The sequence below is a fragment of the Siniperca chuatsi genome, linkage group LG14, assembly GCF_020085105.1.
Source record: "Siniperca chuatsi isolate FFG_IHB_CAS linkage group LG14, ASM2008510v1, whole genome shotgun sequence".
Classification (NCBI taxonomy): Eukaryota; Metazoa; Chordata; class Actinopteri; order Centrarchiformes; family Sinipercidae; genus Siniperca; species Siniperca chuatsi.
In genome coordinates this window covers 14,354,014-14,376,533 of record NC_058055.1, presented here as the reverse complement: position 1 = coordinate 14,376,533, position 22,520 = coordinate 14,354,014, and the positions used below count along the sequence as shown (strand labels likewise).

Genomic DNA, 22,520 nt, shown 5'->3' with positions numbered 1-22,520 from the left:
AACTCATCATATTCAAAATAAGCAATATGGCCTGGCATTTTCTGGCATTACTTTATTTCTTCTTTTCATTTTACAGCTTTCATCCATGGGAATGATGACTGAGTACTACCATTTCTTCTTCACGACTTTGGTGAGTTAGAAAAATGTACAACTAAAGTTGTTTTATGGGAGAAACCAGACCGAATAAAACCAAGCTCATCTTGGCCTTAAACTGGCCTTGTAAATTCACTGGGAGTGTTAAAAAAATGTTGTTGTGGTTCATCAACACAGTAAAAGGCTGAGAAAGCGACACCCTAAGCTAGAGCTTAAATCTTTATCCTGCCCTTTCTCTCTCCATCGCACACACACATAAACACAAACAAACACACCCTTCTTTCCCTTCTGCACCTCATCTCCTTTCTCCTCTTGCAGGATTTGTTTGCCCTAGACTTGGAGCCATACCGCTACAGCGGGGTCAACATGACAGGCTTCAGACTGCTGAATGTTGATGACCCGTGGGTAGCCTCCACAATGGACAGGTGGGCCATGGAAAGACTGCAGGGTCCCAAACAAGAGAGTGGCCTGATGGACGGAATCATGACTGTAAGCCCCGTACTGTTATTCCACATTACAGAGCACTAACAATACAAACACCTGCTCTACTGAAAGCCAGTGATGCACATTTGTATGCTGCATGCACAGTTGCAAACTGCAAATATCTGCTAACCTGTAAATCTTTGTAGGAGCTATATCTCAAATGTTAAAGCTGTTACTATATCTATACTATATCCTCTTTACTTCAATTACAATTTTCCTGGAGTAACCATTACAGTTTTATCTTATTGCATTTTCATCTTTATGACATGCTTCTTACTGTAATTCAGCTGTTTACAACTGATGTTTACTTGTGTACTGCACATGGGCTTTTGAGTGTAGTATGTGATAAAAAAACATCTCCCTCCCCAACTGCCTCCTCCACAGACGGACGCAGCCTTGATGTACGACGCAGTGTTCATGGTAGCTGTTGCGTCCCAGCGGGCCACTCAGATGACCGTCAGCTCCCTGCAGTGTCACCGTCATAAACCCTGGCGCTTCGGACCACGCTTCATGAACCTCTTCAAAGAGGTCAGTGTCAGATAAGGGCTCAAATCACAGAGAACTAAAAGCCCCCGTTACATCACCAGCATGACTTAAAAAACTCCTGTCGCTTTTAGCTTGACCACCATGCATTTTTGATGATGTGTTTCAGTGTGTTCTGAAAGTACACAACATGAAAATATATTGTGTTTATAATGTATTTATGTGCTTATAAGTTGAAAGCCCCGGCCCGACTATCAGACTGGATGCCTACAGACAGATATGAGGCCTTTGATACATGAGTGTTTTGATCTCTTAAGTCTTAAATCCAGCAGAGGACCGTTGCCTGCCATGGAGAGGGAACATTATCATTCAATCCCCTTACTCATATTTTCCTCTTCATGCCGCCTGCCAGACCCCCCCCCCTTCTCTCTCTTTCTTTTTCTTTGCAGCTCAGTGTCTCTCCTCTTCAGCTTTTCTTTTTGTTTGCTACTGCCCATCCTTTGAATCATCTGTCCTCCTGTGCTATTCATCACTAGATAAGAGCCTTTTTGATTGCAAGAACCAGTAATATGTCTCACACAGCACTCAATTAAAAAACATTTCTGACAAGAGAGTGCAGTATATGGGGACACAGCTTTCATATCAATGGCTGAAATTAAATCCTCGACACTATAACCTGTGTGTTCTCTCTCTCCTCCAGCTATTGTAGTAAACAATATTCTGTGTGTTCCTGTGGACACAATTAACTGAATAGTATTTTAAATGTGTCGACACATTTTTGTTATTCAGTGCAGGTCATTTCAGAACACAGAAAAGAGGGTAATATCTTGGATTTTAATTGTTGACATCTTGCAGAAATGTTGATTTCTACAACTGCACGAAGATGTTTCTCAGATTCAAATTGTGTTTTTTGCTGATCGTTTTAAAGCCTATTTTGATTTCTATTCTTTATTCAAGTTCATAATGTGCTTAGTGCAAGAAAACATTTCTTCACTGGAGAAGAAAATGATGCTGGAAGACTTGTGAATTTCCTGTCATGAGGAACTTCCTTCTAGTTGTCCAGAATTGAGAGAGACAGTGAAAAGATCTGTTATTTTCTCAATTTTCACATGAGAAATAAAACTTGATGTTTTCTGTGCTATGTCTGTGACTGTATGATAGCCTCAGTTTTACCATTTTAACAAATTCAACTTGTTCAGGTTCAAGACTTTCTTATTCCAAAGGGGAAATCTGGCTTGCAGTGATACATACATTTCACTTCACACTCAACATTACGAATTAGGATAAGGTGGCGGTGGCACTACTCATGTTTTAAGTATATGTGCAGGTATACCTCCTTTGGATCCCTAGAATCAGTTTTTGATTTATGTATGTGTAAGGTGTAAGATATTATCCAAAAATATCAAATATATGCAGCATACAATAAGTAAAAAAATGAAAATGTTGATATGTATTACATGAAACAACAGAGGAAAATGTAAAATTAAATCACATAAAATAATGTGATTGTTCTGAAATTAAGAGCCAGGCATAATTAGAGAAGCCATTTAGGTGTGTAGCCATGTGTTATAAAAAACACTACCACTACAGCTTGTAAAATATATTGTATGTAGAGATGTAGATGACCTGTACTGTATATACTGTAATGCACAGATTAAAAAAAATTAACTGATCACAGGGAAAAACTAGTAATTACTGTGTACAAGGTGCGTTTATGTATTATGTATCATTATGTATTTATGCATGTTAAGGTGTTAACATGCATAAATCACATCTGTCAACACTGACTTCTTCCCGCTGCCTCGATCCCCTTCCCTACTCCTGGGAGTCTGCTCCAGAGCTTCAATGAGGCTACGCACATACACTGAACTCAGACGGCATTTGAGACTATTTCCCACTTCTCTCTCCCTGTGCATCTCTTCTCCGTAGGCACAGTGGGATGGACTGACAGGGCACATTGTTCTTAATAAGACGGATGGCCTGAGGAGAGACTTTGATTTGGACATCATCAGCCTCAAAGAGGACGGCACTGCCAGGGTGAGCACAGAGGCCTGGAACAGCCAATTACACCTCTCTCATGCTGCTTCCACGCTGGCTGATTCATTCCATTAAGGTGTGTGTGTGTGTGTGTGTGTGTGTATGTAAGAGAGAGGGGTACTGTAGAGATTTTGTTTCCTATAATCAATCCACACATTTATTATTTGGTTCAGATTCATCCAGTCATGAATATCAAGAATGCTGCAACAACTGATTATTTCTTTCCACACTGTCTGTGCTTCATCTTGCCCTCTTCACATTTTCAAAAGGGTGTTGTGGAGGGCGGAAGTCGCCTTACCAAAAGGTGGATCAAGGTTTGTGCCACTGCCATGTTTGGTCCAAGCCTTTGTTGTTCGCTTCCCTTTCTCCCCTCTTTTCTCACTCTGTATGCCATGCACCTCCCTGCTCCTTGCCTTGTCAACCTTGTTTCTCTTCACTGATTTTGTGTACAGCAATGCCATGTATTTGACATTTCAGTTTTCCACGTGTTTGGGTCCAGGCATTGCTCTGACACTTCTGTCAGCAGTGGTAGAAAAAATATTATATTTCTTTGTTTCAGTAGACATGACAATACCTCATTAGAAGTAAGAAGTAAGTCCTGCAATTTCACATAATGTAATGGATTTCAGTTTCCACAGCTGGTGGCTATGAGTAATAAGAAAGAAATAAGTGAATTTATCCTACCAATCCTCTACTTTTGTAGAGACTGGTCTGTCAACTTCTCATAATGTGCTTCACTGTTAGACTGCCTTCATACTTTCATGGAAATTGTACAGGCTTGCAGTATTTAATTGCAGCCAAGAGGAATCCAGTTAGCAGAAGAGATGACAGCTTAAATCAGTTATCAAGATTTACTGCAAAAGTAGCAGATTTCCTTTCTTGGCCTTTGGTTGACACGTGGGCCAGTGCACAAGTTAAATGCTCACTCCAATGCCATTGTTAAAGATGAGCATCAGATCAACCTTGTTTTTATCAAATCATTCTTTCTATGTCAAATTAAGTTAAATTTTAAGAGCAAATTTCTACCATCATTAGCTCTGTTCTTATAATTTACACCTCTTAATCTAGTCTCACAGAATACACAATAAACACTAAAGTGCAAATTAAATAGTCTTTGCTTTATACCTCTGCTTATCAACTTGAACCCAATTTGATGAATGATAGAACGAATGTTGAATTAATTCATCCCCTCAAATACATAGTTTACTGTCAGAAGTTGGCAAAGTTCTTCCTCTCCTTCTGTCTCACTTATTAGACAGACTGGTATGTAGGCAGGCAGCAGCTGTCAAGGTGCAGAAGCTGTGATTTATAGTGTAATTTTAATTCCATTCAGTACATTTAGCCCTCAAAAGCTTCCCCTCAGAGGAAATACCACAACATGGTAAGCACATCACATAAAACGCTTGACTTTATGGTCATGAAAAATGAATTATCTGTCCGTTGCAGTCGTGTTAGTTCTTGGGCACTGGAGTGTTAAATACACTCTGAAGAGGATGATGGGACTAAACAAAGTGAAAGTCTCCTGGGAAATAAAGTATTTTCTCTTAAAGTTGTTGACTATCTGGAAATAACGTTTTTTTTTTCCCTCTCAGATTTCTTGTCCTGGCTTAGTGTGTCTCCTGCTCTCTGGTAACGGTTTTCCAGTCTGATTTGGTTCTGGATGGAGATGAGCTTTAGGATTCATAGATAACATTTTACTTCCAGCGTATGAGAGGGAATTCCTGTCAGTTTTTATAGCACACTTTGTTGTTGGAAGCTTCTCTGGTACGCACGATAAATTTTGCAAGGCTATACACAGTAAATCCATGACTTGGGGTTTAAAAGATTATGACTGTATGCTGTGCGTCATCCTAGGCTATATTTTAGCATTGATTTCATTGGCTTGGTCAGATTACTTTATTACTTAAACTTCAAATTGACTAATCATGCAGTTGATATTTCATAAAGGATGATATTTCCCAAAATAACACTGTTCTACAACATACAACTTATAACCACTAGATAACTGCGCAATCTGAGAGCAAAATACACTCCACACTTCCAAAAAATATTGTTCTCACTCTGCCCATTTATCTTTGAGATTGAGGACAATACAATTAATTAAATCCAACCTCATTCACTGTGTTCTTCATCTGCAGTGTCCAGAGATAAGACAGATTTATGGACTCCTGGACAGAGTGGACCCTTTGCGAAAGTGCCATGGTGGAGATATAGAGTGCTTTTACCAAGGTTATAAGTGAGCACATTTTCTGTCTGTCTGACTGGGTGAAGAGAATACAATAGAACGTGATGTGGAGTGAAGAGCATGTTATCTTTTCCAATAGGTAATCCCACACAGCCCTTTTCTGAAAAATAAATTGTGAAAAATAAGACTGGACCTTCTGTAGAGCTCATTTTAAGAGGTACTGCGGCGTTCACTGCTACTTATCCTCTTATGTGGTGAATGAAGGTACGGGCCATTGTTTCTGTCTAAAAATACCCAAATTCATTACTTTTTGTTCACAGACTGAATAGCAAAACGTGCAAAGCTTGTCTCCATCACTCGCTTTATTTCTTATTTACAATGAAGCTTAATGCACTTAACTTTATTGCATCACTGTCATGAACCCCCCTTGACCTTTGCTCTGCTCTTAACCAGTGAGGGGATTTGAAAGGGTCAAAATCCAGCTGCCAGACGCCTGTTCTAATCTGATAACTGTCTGGATTATACCGCCTGCTCCGATGAGCCGGACCCTCTCATTCACAGTTACTGTGACAGTATGGAGGGCAAACACCATGTCGTCCTCTATCCCCCTGACCCTGTCTGACCCTGCCCTTCTTCATTCATACTGTCCCTGCTGGTGTGATTTCCAATTCCTCACCATCATGTTCAATTATTTCTGCAACTAACGAGTATTTTTCATTATCAGTTACTTAATTAAGTTATTTTCTCAATTAATTGATTAATCATTTGATCCATAAAATGTAAGGGAAATAAACAAAATAATGAATTACTGGTTTCCTGTAATGTCATCAGAGGTCTTGCGTTGTCGAAATCCTAAAGATATATAGTTTATTATCACATAAGCAAGAAATCAACAACTGGAATCTGTGCTTTAAAAATGACTAAATCAATTAACTGATTATTGAAATAGTTGCCGGTGAAACAACTTATTGTTTCAGCTATATATTCAAGCAATAATATGCACAAAAGTATCTAACATTTATTGTAATTAATATGTGTCTACTATTTTTGATATATATGTATTATTTTAAATTTTCAGTGCACAGCATTCAAAATTGGACTTCTTTCTGCTATCAGTAAGATTAATTTCAGATTCAAACTGAACGAAATATAAATGCTAACAGATTCCCATGCCAATGCAAAGCAATAATTCATCATAAAGAAATTGTTGTCTTCACATTTGTTATGAAAAACAGCTCTGTTGTTCAGGCTGCACAATATGTTCAATACCTGAGAGTCAGATGAACCGCTGCACACAACAGGAATGATATTGGTTTGCTCCAGAATAACTGTAAACTTTTACCTAATGCACACCATCAGCATTTCCGTTTGGAACAAATTACTTCTTCATTTTCATATTCACTGTACATAAAATTAAGTTTTCGGCACTTTGCCCAGAATCATCAGAGCAAAGCTGAGCAAAGGGAAATGTTGTAGAATAGTGAATGGAGCAGAAGGTTGAAAATGAGCCAGAAGTGTCAGGTCTTTTAACCTTTGTACTTCTTTTTCATTTTTCTGTTCGGCGAATCAGAAAATACGATTAATATGCAGTGTATCAGAGCAGTTTCAAGTTTCCTGTTGAGACTTAGAGACTAAATCAGGCTCTTTATATTTGGTGTCAGAGATATTAAAAATAATCAATCAGCTTCTTTCCTTTAACAGCAAGTGTCACTGCTCATTAATGATACAAATACAGCCTTATTCAAAGCTTTGACAGAAGTAAGCATCTATACACTGCAATGTTGTCTTTCATAGGTGTCAAATGTATCTTGTGATTCTGATCAAAGCAGGAAATGTGGTTCAATAAATCTAAAGCAGGGTTTTTTTTTGCCTTTCCAGATTGCTGTGTGGAACTCGTACAGGGGAATGAACCTGACGGAGTCCAACCGAGACAAGAATAACAATGTGACAGACTCTTTGGCTAACAGGACTCTTATTGTCACCACGATACTGGTGAGGAGGAAGGCTAAACAGAGGACAGCATAGGGAGAAGGAGGGGAGTGCATATGGGATGCGTAGAGTGCAGATAGGGGGGCGACAGAGGAAAATAGAATGAGAGGGGAGAGGGTATACGGTTGGAGTGGTGGAGGAAAATCTGAACTGAATAATTTGAATTGTATTTTCACAGTTTTTGTCTAATTCTGTACACAGGCCATACACAGAAAAGACGTGGCATAGAAGAAAATATATTTAAGTAGATTCTTAGTCATCAAAGTCATAGAATATTCAGACATACTAATTCAAGCACAACTGGATTTGCTGTTTAGATGTTTGCCTCTCATCCGAGGGTCATCAGCTCTATTAACTGATAATGTGGTGAAGCATCTTCAAGATTAAAACTCCAAATCCAGCTGCCTTTAACTTAGTAATTAGATAGTTAGATAATTATTATAATTAGATAATTAGATATTAGATAGCGTAGAAACAATTCAGAATCTTGAAAACTGAAATACAGTGTTTTCTTTTGTCATACAGGAAAATCCATATGTGATGCATAAAAAGTCAGACAAGGAGCTGGTTGGGAATGATCGTTTTGAGGGTTACTGCCTGGACCTTTTGAAAGAGCTCTCCAACATCTTGGGTTTTACATACGAAGTCAGACTGGTGGCTGATGGGAAATACGGAGCCCAGAATGACAAGGGAGAGTGGAACGGGATGGTCCGGGAGCTGATTGACCACGTGAGTTAACAGCAGTCACACTACAGGGGTTCCTGTTCACAGGTATATTAGTTAGCTGTGAACTTAACTCATTGGGTTAATGAGTGACATGTGGGCATAACCCTAGCTTTATGGTTTCATGAATGTGGCCACCATAATAACTTATTTCCAGTGGTAGAGGAAGTATTCAGATCTTTTCAAATAAAAATACCAATACCACAATGTAAAAATACTCAAAAAAATCCAGCATTTAAAATCCTACTAAAATAAAAGTACAGAAGTATTATCAGCTGTACTTAAAGTATCAAAACTAAAAGCACCCATAAATGTCCCATGTACCTGATATGTGATTTTATATGGTAAATGGACTGTACTTATATAGCGCCTTTCTAGTCTTTCTGACTACTCAAAGTGCTTCAAATACACATCTCATTCACCCCATTCACACACATTCATTTGATGGCAGAACTGCTCATCAAAGTAACATATCGAAGGCACAGCCCTTGGGAGCAATTTGGGTGTGTCAGTGTCTTGCCCAAGGACACTTCGACATGTGGGGGAAGCCGGGATCAAACCGCCGACCTTCCGATTGGTGGACGCTCTACCACTAAGCCACAGCACCATTGGTTTAATCTTTAACAATGCACTGTATTTTATAAGATCATCATATGTTTTTATAATGTAAAATCTTAATCCGTAGAAGCATAAAGTAGCATAAAATGGAAATGCTCAAGTTGAGTACACGTACCTCAGAACTGTACATATGTACAGTACTTGTGTAATGGACTTAGTTACTTTCTGCCACTTTTCTTCATGGCTAAACTGTTCCAGACCAAGGGGTACTGTATCAAAAATGAGTTAAAGGTCCACCCTGAAAAATAGAGTCACCTATCGGGTCATAATGTGGATATAAATTCTGCTTTCACATTGAATTGACATATTAGTCTGCAGTTAAGTTAACAGATGGTTACAAAGCCTGTTTGCAGGATGATGTGTTTACCAACCAGAATCACATTCCTTTGATAATCTCAATGGGAAGTACAGTATAATCAATGGCCTTACTATGTTAGGACCAGGTGCCCCCTCTGGCTATATAAGCAATGAATTTTGATGGTTAAACAGGTTAACCATAGTTATGAATTATGAATGAATTCTGCTCTTACATATAAATGGCACTGGAATTCTTTTGAAGGACTTTTGACACTGATTTGTTGAAAGTAGCCTGTTGCGCTCATATTCTATCATCACTCTTAGGGAAACAATCTGTAATTTTCCTCCATTCATCTCTTGTAGCTTTTTTTTTTCAAGATTCAAGATTCAATCTTGAAAAGAACAAAAAAAAATAAAATAAAAAAAAGCTACAAGAGATTAGTGGAGGAAAATTACAGGTTGTTTCCATAAGAGTGGTGAGACTACTTTCAACCAATCAGTGTCAAAAGTCCTGTGAAAGAATTCAAGTGCTATTTATATGCAAGAGTAGAATTCATTCATTGCTATATTGTTCTGTATTACTCATTAATTCAATATAACAGTTTCTTCTCCAGCAGAGAAGAACACAAAACTTCATTAAGGTTTTTACGTTGTTGGCATATTGATACATGGACATTTGTATGTTGTTATTAGATTGACAGAAACTGAACAAATACTGGAAGAAGCCACACGTAACCTTGAGCAGTGCCCGTTTTACCTGTAGTATCTTACTTCGTCTTCTGGCTTTTCAAGGTTGCAGACCTTGCTGTGGCTCCCTTGACCATCACCTATGTTAGAGAGAAAGTCATCGACTTCTCCAAGCCCTTCATGACCTTAGGTATCAGCATCCTGTACCGCAAACCTAACGGCACCAATCCGGGTGTGTTCTCCTTCCTTAATCCCCTGTCTCCGGACATCTGGATGTATGTGCTGCTAGCCTGCACAGGAGTTAGCTGTGTGCTCTTTGTGATTGCCAGGTAAGAGGATGGATTGATGCTTCTGATAATGTGATGGTGTATGATGGGATGGAAAAATATAAGGGTTGCTGAGGGTATACTGCAGGACATATAGATTGTAACTGCTTACTGAACTGTCCACAGCCAGGTTCAGCTTTGCCACAACCTCTTTTGTTAATAATTTGAAAGTGCAAAGGACAGGAAAGCTGTGAGAGGGTGCCAGCACTGAGCATTTTAAAAGAATACACAGAATCTTGCTTGATGTATCAAATTCTCACGACAAGAATCACAAATAGTCTGCAATAATTGGCATGACTGTATTTCAGCAAATTACAGTTATTCTGAAATAACCAAAAATATGCTTTTAGCTGCCAGATTGGCTTCCTTTGTGGTTGTGAAGTAGCCGGGAGTAATTGTGAGCTCGCTCTTCACCTCCCTCTCAGGTAGTGTGTCAAAACCCCTGCCTGCAGGTTGCACTTAGCAACCCGCAACTAAGGTATACAGTATATTTGTTGTTAAAATCAAAATGCAAATCAATGTGAAGGGTAGATTGCACTGGAGAAGAACTGGAAGCCTGCACTGATGAAGTGGAGTGTGTCTCCATGCTTCAAGATTAGCTACAGTACATTTGCTTCTTGAGATTTTACATCTTTCCTTCTGATATTGGAATTTTTCATCTGTTTTTCTTTCTGTTTTTTTATTGTCTTTCAGGTTTACTCCATACGAGTGGTACAACCCACATCCATGCAACCCGTCCTCAACTCTCATACAGAACAATTTCACTTTACTCAACAGTTTCTGGTTTGGTGTTGGAGCTCTCATGCGACAAGGTATTTAGGTCATAGTTAAAGTGATTATAATTAATATATTTATGTTAACAATGGATCAAATGACTACTTGTATGTGAAAGAGGTTGCTCCAAAAAGTCCTCCAAATTAAACAACAAAATACTTAATTTTTCCATGTGCTGTAGAACGACACTAAAAGTGTTTTCTGATCTAACGCCATTATCGGCAGGACGGCATCCTTTGTCTGTGCCTTCCAAAACGTTACAAATCACTGTTGAAAAATACTCAGTTTTATGATGTGAGAACGCTATGGTTAAGGTTTGGTTAGGTTTAGGCACAAAACAACTTGGTCACGTTAAAGGAAACATTGTTGTTTGGGTTAAAATGACTACTTTGTTAAGGGTAGGGGACCTTCATTATCATGGTTACAATAATAAACATGTAGTCTTGCTTTGAAAAAACAACATTGACAGTTATTGCAGGTTTAAAGGGTTACTAATAGCAAAGGCTGCAAAGGCCACCGGGCCTCACGGTAGAGCTGTCTCCTTGTACAGCAGTAAAGACTGTACTGACATTGTAAACTCTGCTCTAAGCTGTTTAATTCAAAACATCAATATCGCCTCCTTTTTTTCTGTGAATACCCTTTCCATGTAGCCTCCAAGTGAAAAAGGTAAAAGAGGCAAAAGATAGGCACAAATGTTCCCAACCCTGGCACATTAAATGTGATAATTGTATTCCTCAATTTCATTCACCTTTTTTAGTGCTTCTTTTCTCTGCACAGGGACGAAAAGATAAAGAATAGTGCTCATTCCGCTTTTTTCAGTTCCATGTTGTGATTACATTTTTGGCATGATATATTCCCTCATTTTCTTCATATTCAGCTTTCTTTTGTCTGTCACATTTGGTTCTTCTAATTTGTACTTTTTTTGTTCTATTATTTTTGCTTTTTCACACTGATCCATTTTTTTGCAGCTCTGTGTTGTAGATCAGACAAGTAGAGCAGAAAGGAGAAAAAAAACATGCTGTATGAAGAGGTGCACAATTTATAATTTAGGGCTGAGGTGAAAATCCAATTGGAGCTCTGGTGTTAGTCCAGCAATTAAGATAACCCCAGGTGGACCGGGGTACTTGACTTTGCTTTACATGAAAATTGATAGGTTTTTTTTTTGGTTTTTTAGAGCATCTACACATACTACACACACAAACTGCACTTACCATTCTAGTTGTACCGTACTAATTGTAACATACTGATGTTAGCTTCTTAAGCTATTTTTTAACCTTTTGTCCCCTGTCACTATGCTTCCAGGCTCTGAGCTTATGCCTAAGGCTCTGTCCACTCGTATAGTTGGGGGTATCTGGTGGTTCTTCACCTTAATCATCATTTCCTCCTACACGGCCAACTTGGCTGCCTTCCTCACTGTGGAACGAATGGATGCGCCCATTGACTCAGCAGACGACCTGGCGAAGCAGACAAGGATTGAATATGGGGCTGTGAGGGATGGATCCACCATGACCTTCTTCAAGGTACAGCTAGTGTAGGCTCTAAATGAGCTTATAACTTTATTAAGGTCACAGCATAAAAAGTAATAGTTGGAATTACAATGCAGAAGTTATAGTTAATGTCAAGTTGTATATCTTATCAAGTTATGTTGTGCACATTGGTGAATTTAAGTATTGCAGCAGAGGCCGTCATCTATATTGTATAGTATAATTTCCCATATTAAATACATAAAATCCTTAATTTGAATATTCCTTTCTTCAATAAAATATTTTTTCTTTTAGTAAAGCCAAGAACAAAAAGCAGTTAGCCCTATGGCTCTCTATTTTGAGTCATCTTGGTTTTTAACTGTGGCTGTGGTACAGTACCTTCACTTCCATAAAATCAGGGTTATTAGGGTTCCCTCAGCTGCTCCCCCTATCATCCTGTATCTTTGCCAAACATCCCATGAAAAAGAAAATAATCTAAAGACAGAGGCAGAGAAAAAGACTTGCATGTACTTTAATGAAAGGCAATGTAGATGCATCAAGAGGTGAGTATATGATGGGAAGTGGAGGAGATGCGTATTAAGACTACTTGTGTTTGTGTTTTGGTGTGTCTGTGCTGAAGTTGAACATATATTGGCTTTTTAGTTCGTATTATATATAATATATCACTGTACCGATGTCCTCAGGCAGGGCTGTCACTTCCTTCCCCCACTGCCACCCACTCTCCTTGAATCCTGGTGGCTCAGCAGGGGTGATCCATGCAGGGCTTTATCCCCCCAGATTGCAGCCAGTGATTACGGCTGCCTGGATAGGAAGAAGCAGGCTGTGTTGATGGCTCGAACAAATTGAATCAGCTGGAGGAGATTAAGAACACAGCTGTCCTATTTTCTCTGACTGAGCAAGGAGAAGCACACACATATACACTAATACACACACTCAAAGATAGATAGAGTCCCACACATCCTGATGTTAAACTAATGTGTTTATGATAGTATCTAAAATATAGTATATGTATGGTGTGTATATGTGCAGCCACAAACACACATAGGCTATATTTACACACACAGTACAAATGCATAACACTTCTTACCAACTTTTGCCTGTTTGGCTCCTGTGGCAGAAATCAAAGATCTCCACCTATGAGAAGATGTGGGCGTTTATGAGCAGCCGGAAGAACACAGCGTTGGTTAAGAACAACAGGGAAGGCATCACACGGGTCCTGACGACAGACTACGCCATGCTGATGGAGTCCACCAGCATCGAGTACATCAGCCAGAGAAACTGCAACCTCACGCAGATCGGAGGTCTCATAGACTCCAAGGGCTATGGAGTGGGAACACCTATCGGTAAGAAGAGTGAGACAGATGTGGACATAATGTCTCTAGGTTTACTCCTCACCACGATCTTTGTCAATTAGTGAAGAATGAAAAGCCCCAAAAAACTGTCGACCAAGAAAACATGCACTCATACATATCACTTTTTAGTGTCTTGTCACTGAAATGGAGCAATCAGGTTAAAAATTCTCCATATATATTAATAATGAGACCAAAATTTGTTGCAAACAGTTATTGACATTGTACTTTGAGAGAAAAGTTTGGAGTGGTCCTTCAAACAAAGTTCAAACTTCAACAAAGTGAGACTCTTTTATGATTGTTTGAACTTTCTAGCATTCATTGCTTGTTCTCTGTGGTAGATTAAGCCTCTAAATTAGTGAAAACAAGTCTAGTATATACTGCACAAGTCACGTTCATACAAACTCTTCTGAGAATATTAAAATGCACTGACGGCCTTCTGAACATTCTGGCAATAGAATAGAATTTTAATAGAACTTCTGTAAATAGAGGCTTTGTACTGTGGATACAAACTTCAATTTATTTGGAATTTGTCTTTTCATTCTTCAGGAGTTCAAGTGCAGAGCTGCTATCCTCAACATGCAAATGCACATCCATCAAAAAGCTCTGCCAGCTGTTCAGTGCAAATGTTCAGATGTAAGGTTTCAGGCCAGTTTGTTGGATTGAGAACTTAAACTGGATGCAAGTCAACCCACTGGACTGTGTTTGCAGTTGGTACTGTTGGATGTTTACTTAAACAGTGCTTAACACATTGTGTCGCTCTTGTGTTTCCTCTTTTCCTCTCTAAATGTTTTTTTAGTCTTTTATTTTGTTGTCATTTATTTACCTCAAACTATTCTCCTCCTGACTCACTGTAGTTAAATGTTTTTCCAAACTGGTGTAGTTTTTTGAGCACAACCCGTCTTCGCCAAGAGCATTCTCCACAACTACATAAGTTACACACATCCATGCCTAGTACAGGGCATACATTTAAATGTTTAGGCACGGCAATGGAAATAATGACGGTGGACCTTGAGATGTTCGCTGGCTGTCAGTATCTATGACAAGTATATATATATATATATATATATATATATATATATATATATATATATATATATATATATATATATATATATATATATATATATTATATACTCTATATTATTACATAGCAATTATTACCTATTTTGTCAACTTTATTCTCAGGTAAGATATGGAATCATCAATTAATATTTTTCCTAAAGGAAATAGTTGTACAGAGGCTTACTCATGCATTATACACTAGAGGAAGGTGCAGCAATTCCAAAGAGTGTAAGAAGTGCAATTATGAATACAATTATATACTAGGAAAATGTAATGTTAAACAAAAGCCAAAGTTCAAAGGTTGCAAGGCTCTCCTTCCTGCAGCAGGAGAAGGAGTTGTACAGTTTAATGGCCACAGAAACAAAGGACTTCCTGTAGGATTCAGGCATCACGTGAGGACGGCATGTCGGGGGTGAGAGGCATTGCCAATGATCCTCTGTAATTTGACACACCTCCACCAGAGACTCAAGTTCCCCTCATGCTACCAAACCAACCTTCCTGATGAGCTTGTAGATTCCAGGGTTGTCGGCTGCTCTCACCCTGCTGCCACTGAACACTGCTGTGTAGGATATAATGATGGACACCACAGAATGGGAGTATACCTGCAGCATAGTACTGCAAATGACCAGATCCTCCTCAGAAAGCAAAGTTGACACTGACCTCTCTCGTAGAGGGCAGTGGAGTTGTTGTTCAAGTCCATTTTAATGTTGAGTTGCAGGTGATTCAGGCCACATCATTTGTCTGCAGTCAGCCTCTTTTCCCTGCTGGTACAAGCTACAAGAATTAGCAAGCTTGATCTAAAGGCAGATATGTAAAGGGTGTACAAGAAGAATACATAAGCAAGGTGACAAATACATACTGTGGCTGAGACTAAGACACTAAGAGGAGCATCTGCCTGAAAAATCTAAAAACATGCAAAGCAGGAAAATGGAAGGAAAACTGCAGGGGGTCCAGTGATGGCTTTACTAGAGATCGGAGGTGTGTTAGGACCAGTCCGTCCAATTACTTCATGACTTTTGTAGTTGTTTGGTGTTTTTGAAAGGATGTTTTCTACAGCACAGGGACTCTGTACAGGTTCAGGTTTAGGTTAAAGACATGCTTAAGAGCTAAACACAGCTGAGTGGCACATCACTTTAGCACCTTTAGGCTGATGCCCTCAGGGCAGATACGGCTGTGCTTGGGCTGAGCTGAGCTGAGCTGACAACTGAGTCTATTGGAGATCATTGGCAGATAGTGGAGGGTGCGTGGGCAGAAGCCGTCTTGTCAAACCTATTAAAAGTGGTTTAATTCCTTCAACTTCTCTTGCAGTCACCTCTGGTCTGTTTCTGGTAGGTGATGGTTCTCGTCCCACTCCGCACCTCCCTTGTGTTGTTCTGCTGTAGTTTCCTCTCCTTCTTCCTGTAGCAGCCTTCTCTATCAGATGTATCTCTATCTGCTTCATCTCCTCCCTACCCTTCCTGGAGGCTCTTTTCTTCTCATCCAGAGTCTTTAGTCCCAGGAAAAACTTCCCAAAAAGTGTTTAATTGGAAAGAATGAAGAAACCTCAGGAAGAACAATAGAGGAGGGATCCCTCTTTCAGGACGGAGCAGTAGATGTCTTATGTAAAGCTTCAAAGATGTAGTGTAGAGGCCAAATGCAGAAAGTAACAGGCAATAGTGATGACAGAAATATATTCTTAATACTGATAAAAGAAGAGTTCAAATGTATGTGTATATGAAAACCTAGCTCTATAGTGTTACTCGAAATGCATTTTAAATAACAATAAACATTACAAATGCAAATTGGAGTTTTATATCCTCAGGATACATGTAGAGTCATGTTTCCTGTCACATACAGTTAATTCTGTTCTTGTAGCAAAGACTTAAATTTCACAGTAAAAAATGCTTATGGCTCACTAAAACACTGTAAACACTGTGAACACAGGGGTGCATCAGCAGGGCTGCCATGCCTTATTTTATTAATGGGGCATTTAAAGGTATTTATCAATAAAGAATGACAAAAAAGTAATAGCATGTAATTGCTCTGTCAGTACATAATGTCTCTCTATTTGCCTTCTCCCTCGCCAGGTTCTCCATACAGGGATAAAGTGACCATTGCCATCCTTCAGCTGCAGGAGGAAGGAAAGCTGCACATGATGAAGGAGAAGTGGTGGAGAGGCAATGGCTGTCCAGAGGAGGACAACAAGGAAGCCAATGCTCTGGGCGTGGAAAACATCGGCGGTATCTTCATCGTCCTGGCTGCTGGTCTGGTTCTCTCTGTGTTCGTGGCTATCGGAGAGTTCATCTACAAGGCCCGCAGGAATGCCGACATAGAGGAGGTGAGTGAGGGCGGGGAACTGCTGTACTTCTGCTGAGTGATTATGACAAATGACAGGATTAAAGGCTGCATTCTGCTCTGAGGCAACAGACGTTTGTAATGAGATCTTTGTTTTAAATAAAAGTAAAGAAAGGACGTGGTTTAATTAATTGGTGGCTTAAAATCACAAAATATTTATGCAATTGTATTCTCACACATATTTTCAGAGACTGAAGACAAGCAATGTTTTTAGTTTTTCTTTGTTAGTTACTAATTAATATTTTCTAACTACACAAGTGCTTGTTAGATGTTGTTTGCTTGATCAAAATTAATTTACTCAATATCATATTTGTACTTGCTGCTTCTTGCTGCAACAAGAAAGTCACTAGATGGATTTTTGACTTATCAGTGTCTGACAGTCCTACAGAGTAAACAGTATGTTGAATATAGTAAAGAAGTGGTGAGTTGGCAGCTCCAAATGACAACTCAACTGTTCACTCACTATTGGTCATGTAACTTAATTCTTTCTCATATGCCCAAAATATGTCATACATGATTCATGTCGTCAGTACTGGATTATGTCTGAATTTACATGCTTTGGTTCCTCTTTTTGGTGATGTCTTCTCTGTATGTTAGTCATGCACAAAATGTAAAATGAAAATTACTATTTAGTGGAAACACGAGTTCTGTCTGCTTTCGAGAACAACAGCATCCCTTTCCACACTGTTCAAAGGCGACAATACCATTCACATGATTAGTTTCTTTGCTTTGCCTTGTTTTTGTGTCTCATATGCTGTGTTTTTCTTTTCTTGGTCATATTTGTATTTGTTATCAGAATATTTCAACTTTTTTTTACATGCCTGTTTTGATCTCTTTTGTGTTTTCCCCTCCACCCTTTTTTCTATGCATGCTTGTGTCAGGCCTTTTGTTTCTTTTATGGGGTGCAGTCCCGTCAGTTCCAGCGGCGTGGCTCCACCTCCTCCTCTGGCACCTCCTTATCTACTGATCTGGAGAGCGGCAGGCTACTGGGGGACGACACAGAGTAGCCATGGCAGCACATTTACAACATGTACACACTCTAGATGATAGGTTTGTAACCAGGTGTCCTTCTCTCTGCCCCTGTTGAAAATACCCCAGTATACCTGCACCTGTGTGAGCAAATCCCAGTTACCATTACCCTCAATACCTGACCCTTGTGCTCATACTAATTCGCTACAAAATGTCCTTTTTTCTACTAATTTGAACTGGTTTCCATTGAACTTTTGTCCTCAATGTATTCCTTTTGTCCTAAGGCTAGTGTTAAATTATGACAAAGTGTATTACTGTGTGGTTGTATACTGTATAACTGGGTATATTTCAGCAGTAGGATACACACCCTTTATTTTCTTAGGAACTAACAAGCTTGTTTTATGAAGAGAATTCACATCATCTTCATGCAGGCATGTCTGCCTCATAAGTGACTACCCACTCTTATTTACATCCTCTTGTTATACAGCATCTAAGGAGCACTTTACTGATGAAAGCCTGAAAATACTGACTGTAATTAGGGAAAACACTCAGGACAACTGGAAAGCATTTTTTTTTTTTAAAGTTGCAAGTTATTATATAAAACGTGTGAGTAACCTGTCTGTGTCCTTTTGAGCACAAAATTATTAAAATTCTGGATAGTTTGCAAAATGTGGTTCATATAAACAGTGTAGAGCTCTGTGCTCCTCTTTTCTCACTTGTAGCCTTCCAATACCAGCCCACAAGTTTTGCTTCATTCAGTGTAGTCTCAGTAGGCATGTGTGTATACTTTAGAAGAAGACTTTGAATGTCTTTAGGGAAATCAAAAGATAGGAAACGTTATTTGAATATTTTCCTCCTCATTAAGCTCATTGGTAGACTGGTTTGGTTGGCTGAAATTTGGGTAACAGTGATGGAACAACATGTCAGGTAAACATGTCCCCTGACACAGATCCAAAGCCAAAAGTAAAGTTGTAATTTCATAAATAACTTCTGGTGACTGCAGGACTGAAGTAATGATCAATGGGATCACAGAGGGATACAGACTTTCAAGGTCTTCCCTGCTCCCTTGGACTGACCTTGTTATCCAGTTGGAAGATCCATCTCTGTCCAAAATGTAGTGAAAAACCCAAAGAAAATATTCAGTTAGTTATAGCAAATATTAACCACTACAAAGAGGAATAATTAATACTACTGTCATTAAAGGGTATAAAATCAGTGTACATTAGATAATCATGTAAACCACTAAATGAGTAGGATACCTTATTATAAAAGACAAGAATCAATTATGTTTTTGGTCTGTGTTGTTTCATCAAATACATACACTGGGACTGCCAGGTGGCAAGAATCATTAATTGTGGGATATTACAAGTATATTCATTTCAAGTTCATACTTTATCTAGTTCATATTAGTTAAGTAAGTATGGTTTAGGTTTTTACAGTGTGCAAATCCAGAAAATACATGAATTGAATCTGCGGTTTTTGCTCCTATTTCTCAGTCTTTAAGGTGTGAGGTTGGTATGAGGTAGGTTTTCTCCACTGATACTGAGTGTTACTGGTTTTCGTGGGAAACCCTGCAGGACGCCATATTCGTTTGAGAAGCCTTAGGCAAAGCCTGAGGATGAAAGAGGAAGACCTTCTATGGTCCTTCGATGCAAAGACCAACAGATAAAAACGGGATGACTTTGTGCTGTGAATGATAATTTGCAAAATAAATGTAGTGAGCACCCCCTCTGGAGAGATCAAAATAAAAAACATGATCGAAGATTAATGAGTTCAATGCGATGTATTATTCTGCAGAATCAAATAAGCCTAAGGCTTCTCATTTCAGATGGTCCTCTCTTTGATCATTTCAAATAATTATGGTATTATGAATTCATAGCTCCCTGCATTAGGATGTTACACAGCAGACACTGTCCTTCATCTCTTGTCTGTGTAATTGGATTTTACGATGAGACAACAGAGTTTACAAGTCTTTTACAACTCTTTTAGACAAATTTACAATTTATGTGTTTTTTCATTTCTGATGTGTGTCTGGTCAGACTTTAGAGCTGACTTGCAGTTATCGGCTGCCTGCTCACATTCAGCTGCAGGCAAGCTGAATCAAATGTCATCGCCTTAGTTTTAAACTTAAATTAGTGTAGCTTTCAATTAATGCTGTATCCAATAATTCCCTTGTTGATCCTATTATGGAGCAGCTGTATTTTTCTATGGTAGCACATTCACCCAGTCTTTATACTAATGGCTAAAGTTCATAATGACTTCAGCTTTGTCAGTGTCTTAACCCAGGCCTTTAATTGTTGTTCTCTTTGGAAGTGTGTGTCTTTTAGTGCCGTGATGGAGGAGTTGGGCATCTCCCTGCAGTGTTACAAAGGCATCCGGAGGAGGTCACGACCCCACAGCGGAGCAAGATCAGCTTGCATCTTCTGTCAACCCAAACGCACTGCAAGGAGGGAGGGAATGAGACGGGACTCCAGCACGTGAGCCTTGGATCTAAAAACTGATGGAACGTAGATCAGAGACTGCTATTTGATCGCTTTCCACTCCTCAGATTGGTTTGTGGGCCACTGAATGATATGAAGTTGTTTCCTCATCGCCCCCTGTCTTTATTCTGTATGTGTCTGGATAATACATTAAGTATTATACTGTAGATGTAGTTTACAAAGTCTTGGCCTTGTGTCAACATTAATAATGTTAAAACAGGTGACGACTACGAGAATGAAAGCTGTCTTATAGTATAATCCATTGCTGTTCCCTCATGGCTAGTTCACTGTTCTGAGCAGTTTGCAGAGCTGAATCTGCGCACTTTATAGATACTCCCATTGTGTAAATGTATGAGAACTTTACTGATTTTCAGAGTAAAACGATTTTTGCATTTTTCAAACTGTTGTCTGATTTGTTGTTGTTTATGGTTGGCAGCGGTGTGTGCGCATATTTCTTTGTGTGCCTACTGGCAGGCAGAAGACTTCAGAGCGGATTGCTGAGCCAAACCTGGCCAGTGAAAAGAGATAGAGACCTCTGAGGAAAGAGGTCCACACACACACACACAGCCTGCTATATCAGGGAGAGGGAAAGGTCAAAATGAGAAGTCATTTTTTTTTAATGCATGAAATTCTCAGGAGGTTAAAGACAAAACACAATTTCCTTGTTCCCCTGGGAGTAATAGTCTTGTTTTTCAGTAAGTTATTTAAAAGCCTGAGGGGAGATCTTGTCTCCCAGTAGTGACAGTGGATGTGCGAAGTGAGAAGCTTCTCTTTAAGCTACTTTAAAAGCTTGGCATATATGTTATATAACCCACCTACCAGCCGATTAAAGGCGCAATATAATTTATGATGAGTTTATGATCCATAGACAGAACCATAATATTAACATAAAACCTATATTTTGGAAGAACAAGTCCTTCCCACAAAATTATAAAATGTTCCTAATAAAAAAACTTATGGGAATACGTGCTGAAAGAAATTTCATGAAAACTTAATTTGAATTTGATTTTGTTTCACTAATTTACAAATTCAATTTGCCTTTACTCCTTTTTCACAAATTTATACCAGGACGATCTATCGTCTGACAGCAGTGTATGCAGCATAGTTACCTCTCTGCAGCATGAATACAGAGAGCATTGATTAATATTCTCATTGACATCGATTAATATTTTCATTGACAAGTCCCACACATCCTCCTAGCTTCATGCTACATTAGGAGCTTCCCCATATCCTCAGGATTGTTTCTGTCCTCTGAACTTTACCTCAGGGTAAAAGAAATGAATCAGAAAGGAAGAGCAATGTAAAAGTTCACTCATGCTCTTTGTCTCTGCCGCCTCTTGCCCAACCCTTTTCATCTCTTCTGTCCTTCCTTTACCCCTTTAGTCTTACTGTGCACCTGCCTTGCACTCTGTCAGTGGGCTGGACGTGCACTATGTGTTCTTTTGGAAAAGCCTATTGAAGCCAGCAATTCAGTGACATTTTGGGAATACTGCCATCAGTAAAATCACAATCAAGTAAAGAATACAATCACACGCAAATGCACAAAATATTATGCTGACAATGTCAACATGACCAAGTGTAGGTCAGAAACTAACTGCAGAGGGAAAAAGAAAGAGGAAACAGACTGCTAATGGAGTACATTAAGCATTAAATCTTATTTCAATTCATTATCAGTAATGTCAGGACTTTCAAAACTGACCTCTGATTCCCAGCTTTTACCAACTAATGCAATGACATTTCAAACAGAAAAGAACAATTAATGGATATAAATACTTAATAAATTACTCGAGTCAGAGGTTTTGTTGTGACATTTCTCTCGGTGGATTGTGTGCACTGGTTTGTGTGCATCCTAAGAGAATTGGACCAAGCTTTTCTTAATCTCTTCATGTAATGAGTTTTTCTCTTTTTTGGTATTCAGATTAATTCTGGGATTGGGCTCAGTCCAATGTAATAGTGTTTGGTTGTCTCTAATCTCCTAACCCCATAATTCTTAATCAAAACCAAAGGCACTATTTTTTATCATTATCTAATCCGTCATGAATGAGGCCATGGATTACAACTCTGACCTTGGCATTCTGTATGGCTGAGCAGGACTCCCCTCCTTTTTACTAACCTAAGATGACCTCACCTGAACAATGTTCTGC

At 39.0% G+C, this 22,520-nt stretch overlaps 1 protein-coding gene across 9 annotated transcripts in view; it reads left to right on the top strand.

Annotated features, from left to right (window-relative positions):
• The window catches only part of grik1a (glutamate receptor, ionotropic, kainate 1a), a 34,306-nt gene extending 13,529 nt beyond the window's left edge, over nt 1-20,777 (top strand). For 2 of the 9 annotated variants that reach the window (XM_044223393.1, XM_044223392.1), the window contains exons 5-17: nt 77-130; nt 412-582; nt 961-1,104; nt 2,989-3,096; nt 3,366-3,410; nt 7,160-7,273; nt 7,796-7,999; nt 9,701-9,924; nt 10,615-10,733; nt 11,998-12,215; nt 13,297-13,522; nt 16,660-16,910; nt 20,210-20,777. In XM_044223393.1, coding sequence (XP_044079328.1) covers nt 77-130; nt 412-582; nt 961-1,104; nt 2,989-3,096; nt 3,366-3,410; nt 7,160-7,273; nt 7,796-7,999; nt 9,701-9,924; nt 10,615-10,733; nt 11,998-12,215; nt 13,297-13,522; nt 16,660-16,910; nt 20,210-20,377 — 2,046 coding nt within the window. In that variant the 3' untranslated portion in view covers nt 20,378-20,777. Of the gene's footprint in view, nt 1-76; nt 131-411; nt 583-960; nt 1,105-2,988; nt 3,097-3,365; nt 3,411-7,159; nt 7,274-7,795; nt 8,000-9,700; nt 9,925-10,614; nt 10,734-11,997; nt 12,216-13,296; nt 13,523-14,077; nt 14,165-16,659; nt 16,942-17,808 lie in introns of all 9 variants that reach the window. The other 7 variants (XM_044223400.1, XM_044223394.1, XM_044223397.1 and 4 more) reach the window with 5 other exon arrangements.
• The last annotated feature ends 1,743 nt before the right edge of the window (nt 20,778-22,520 follow it).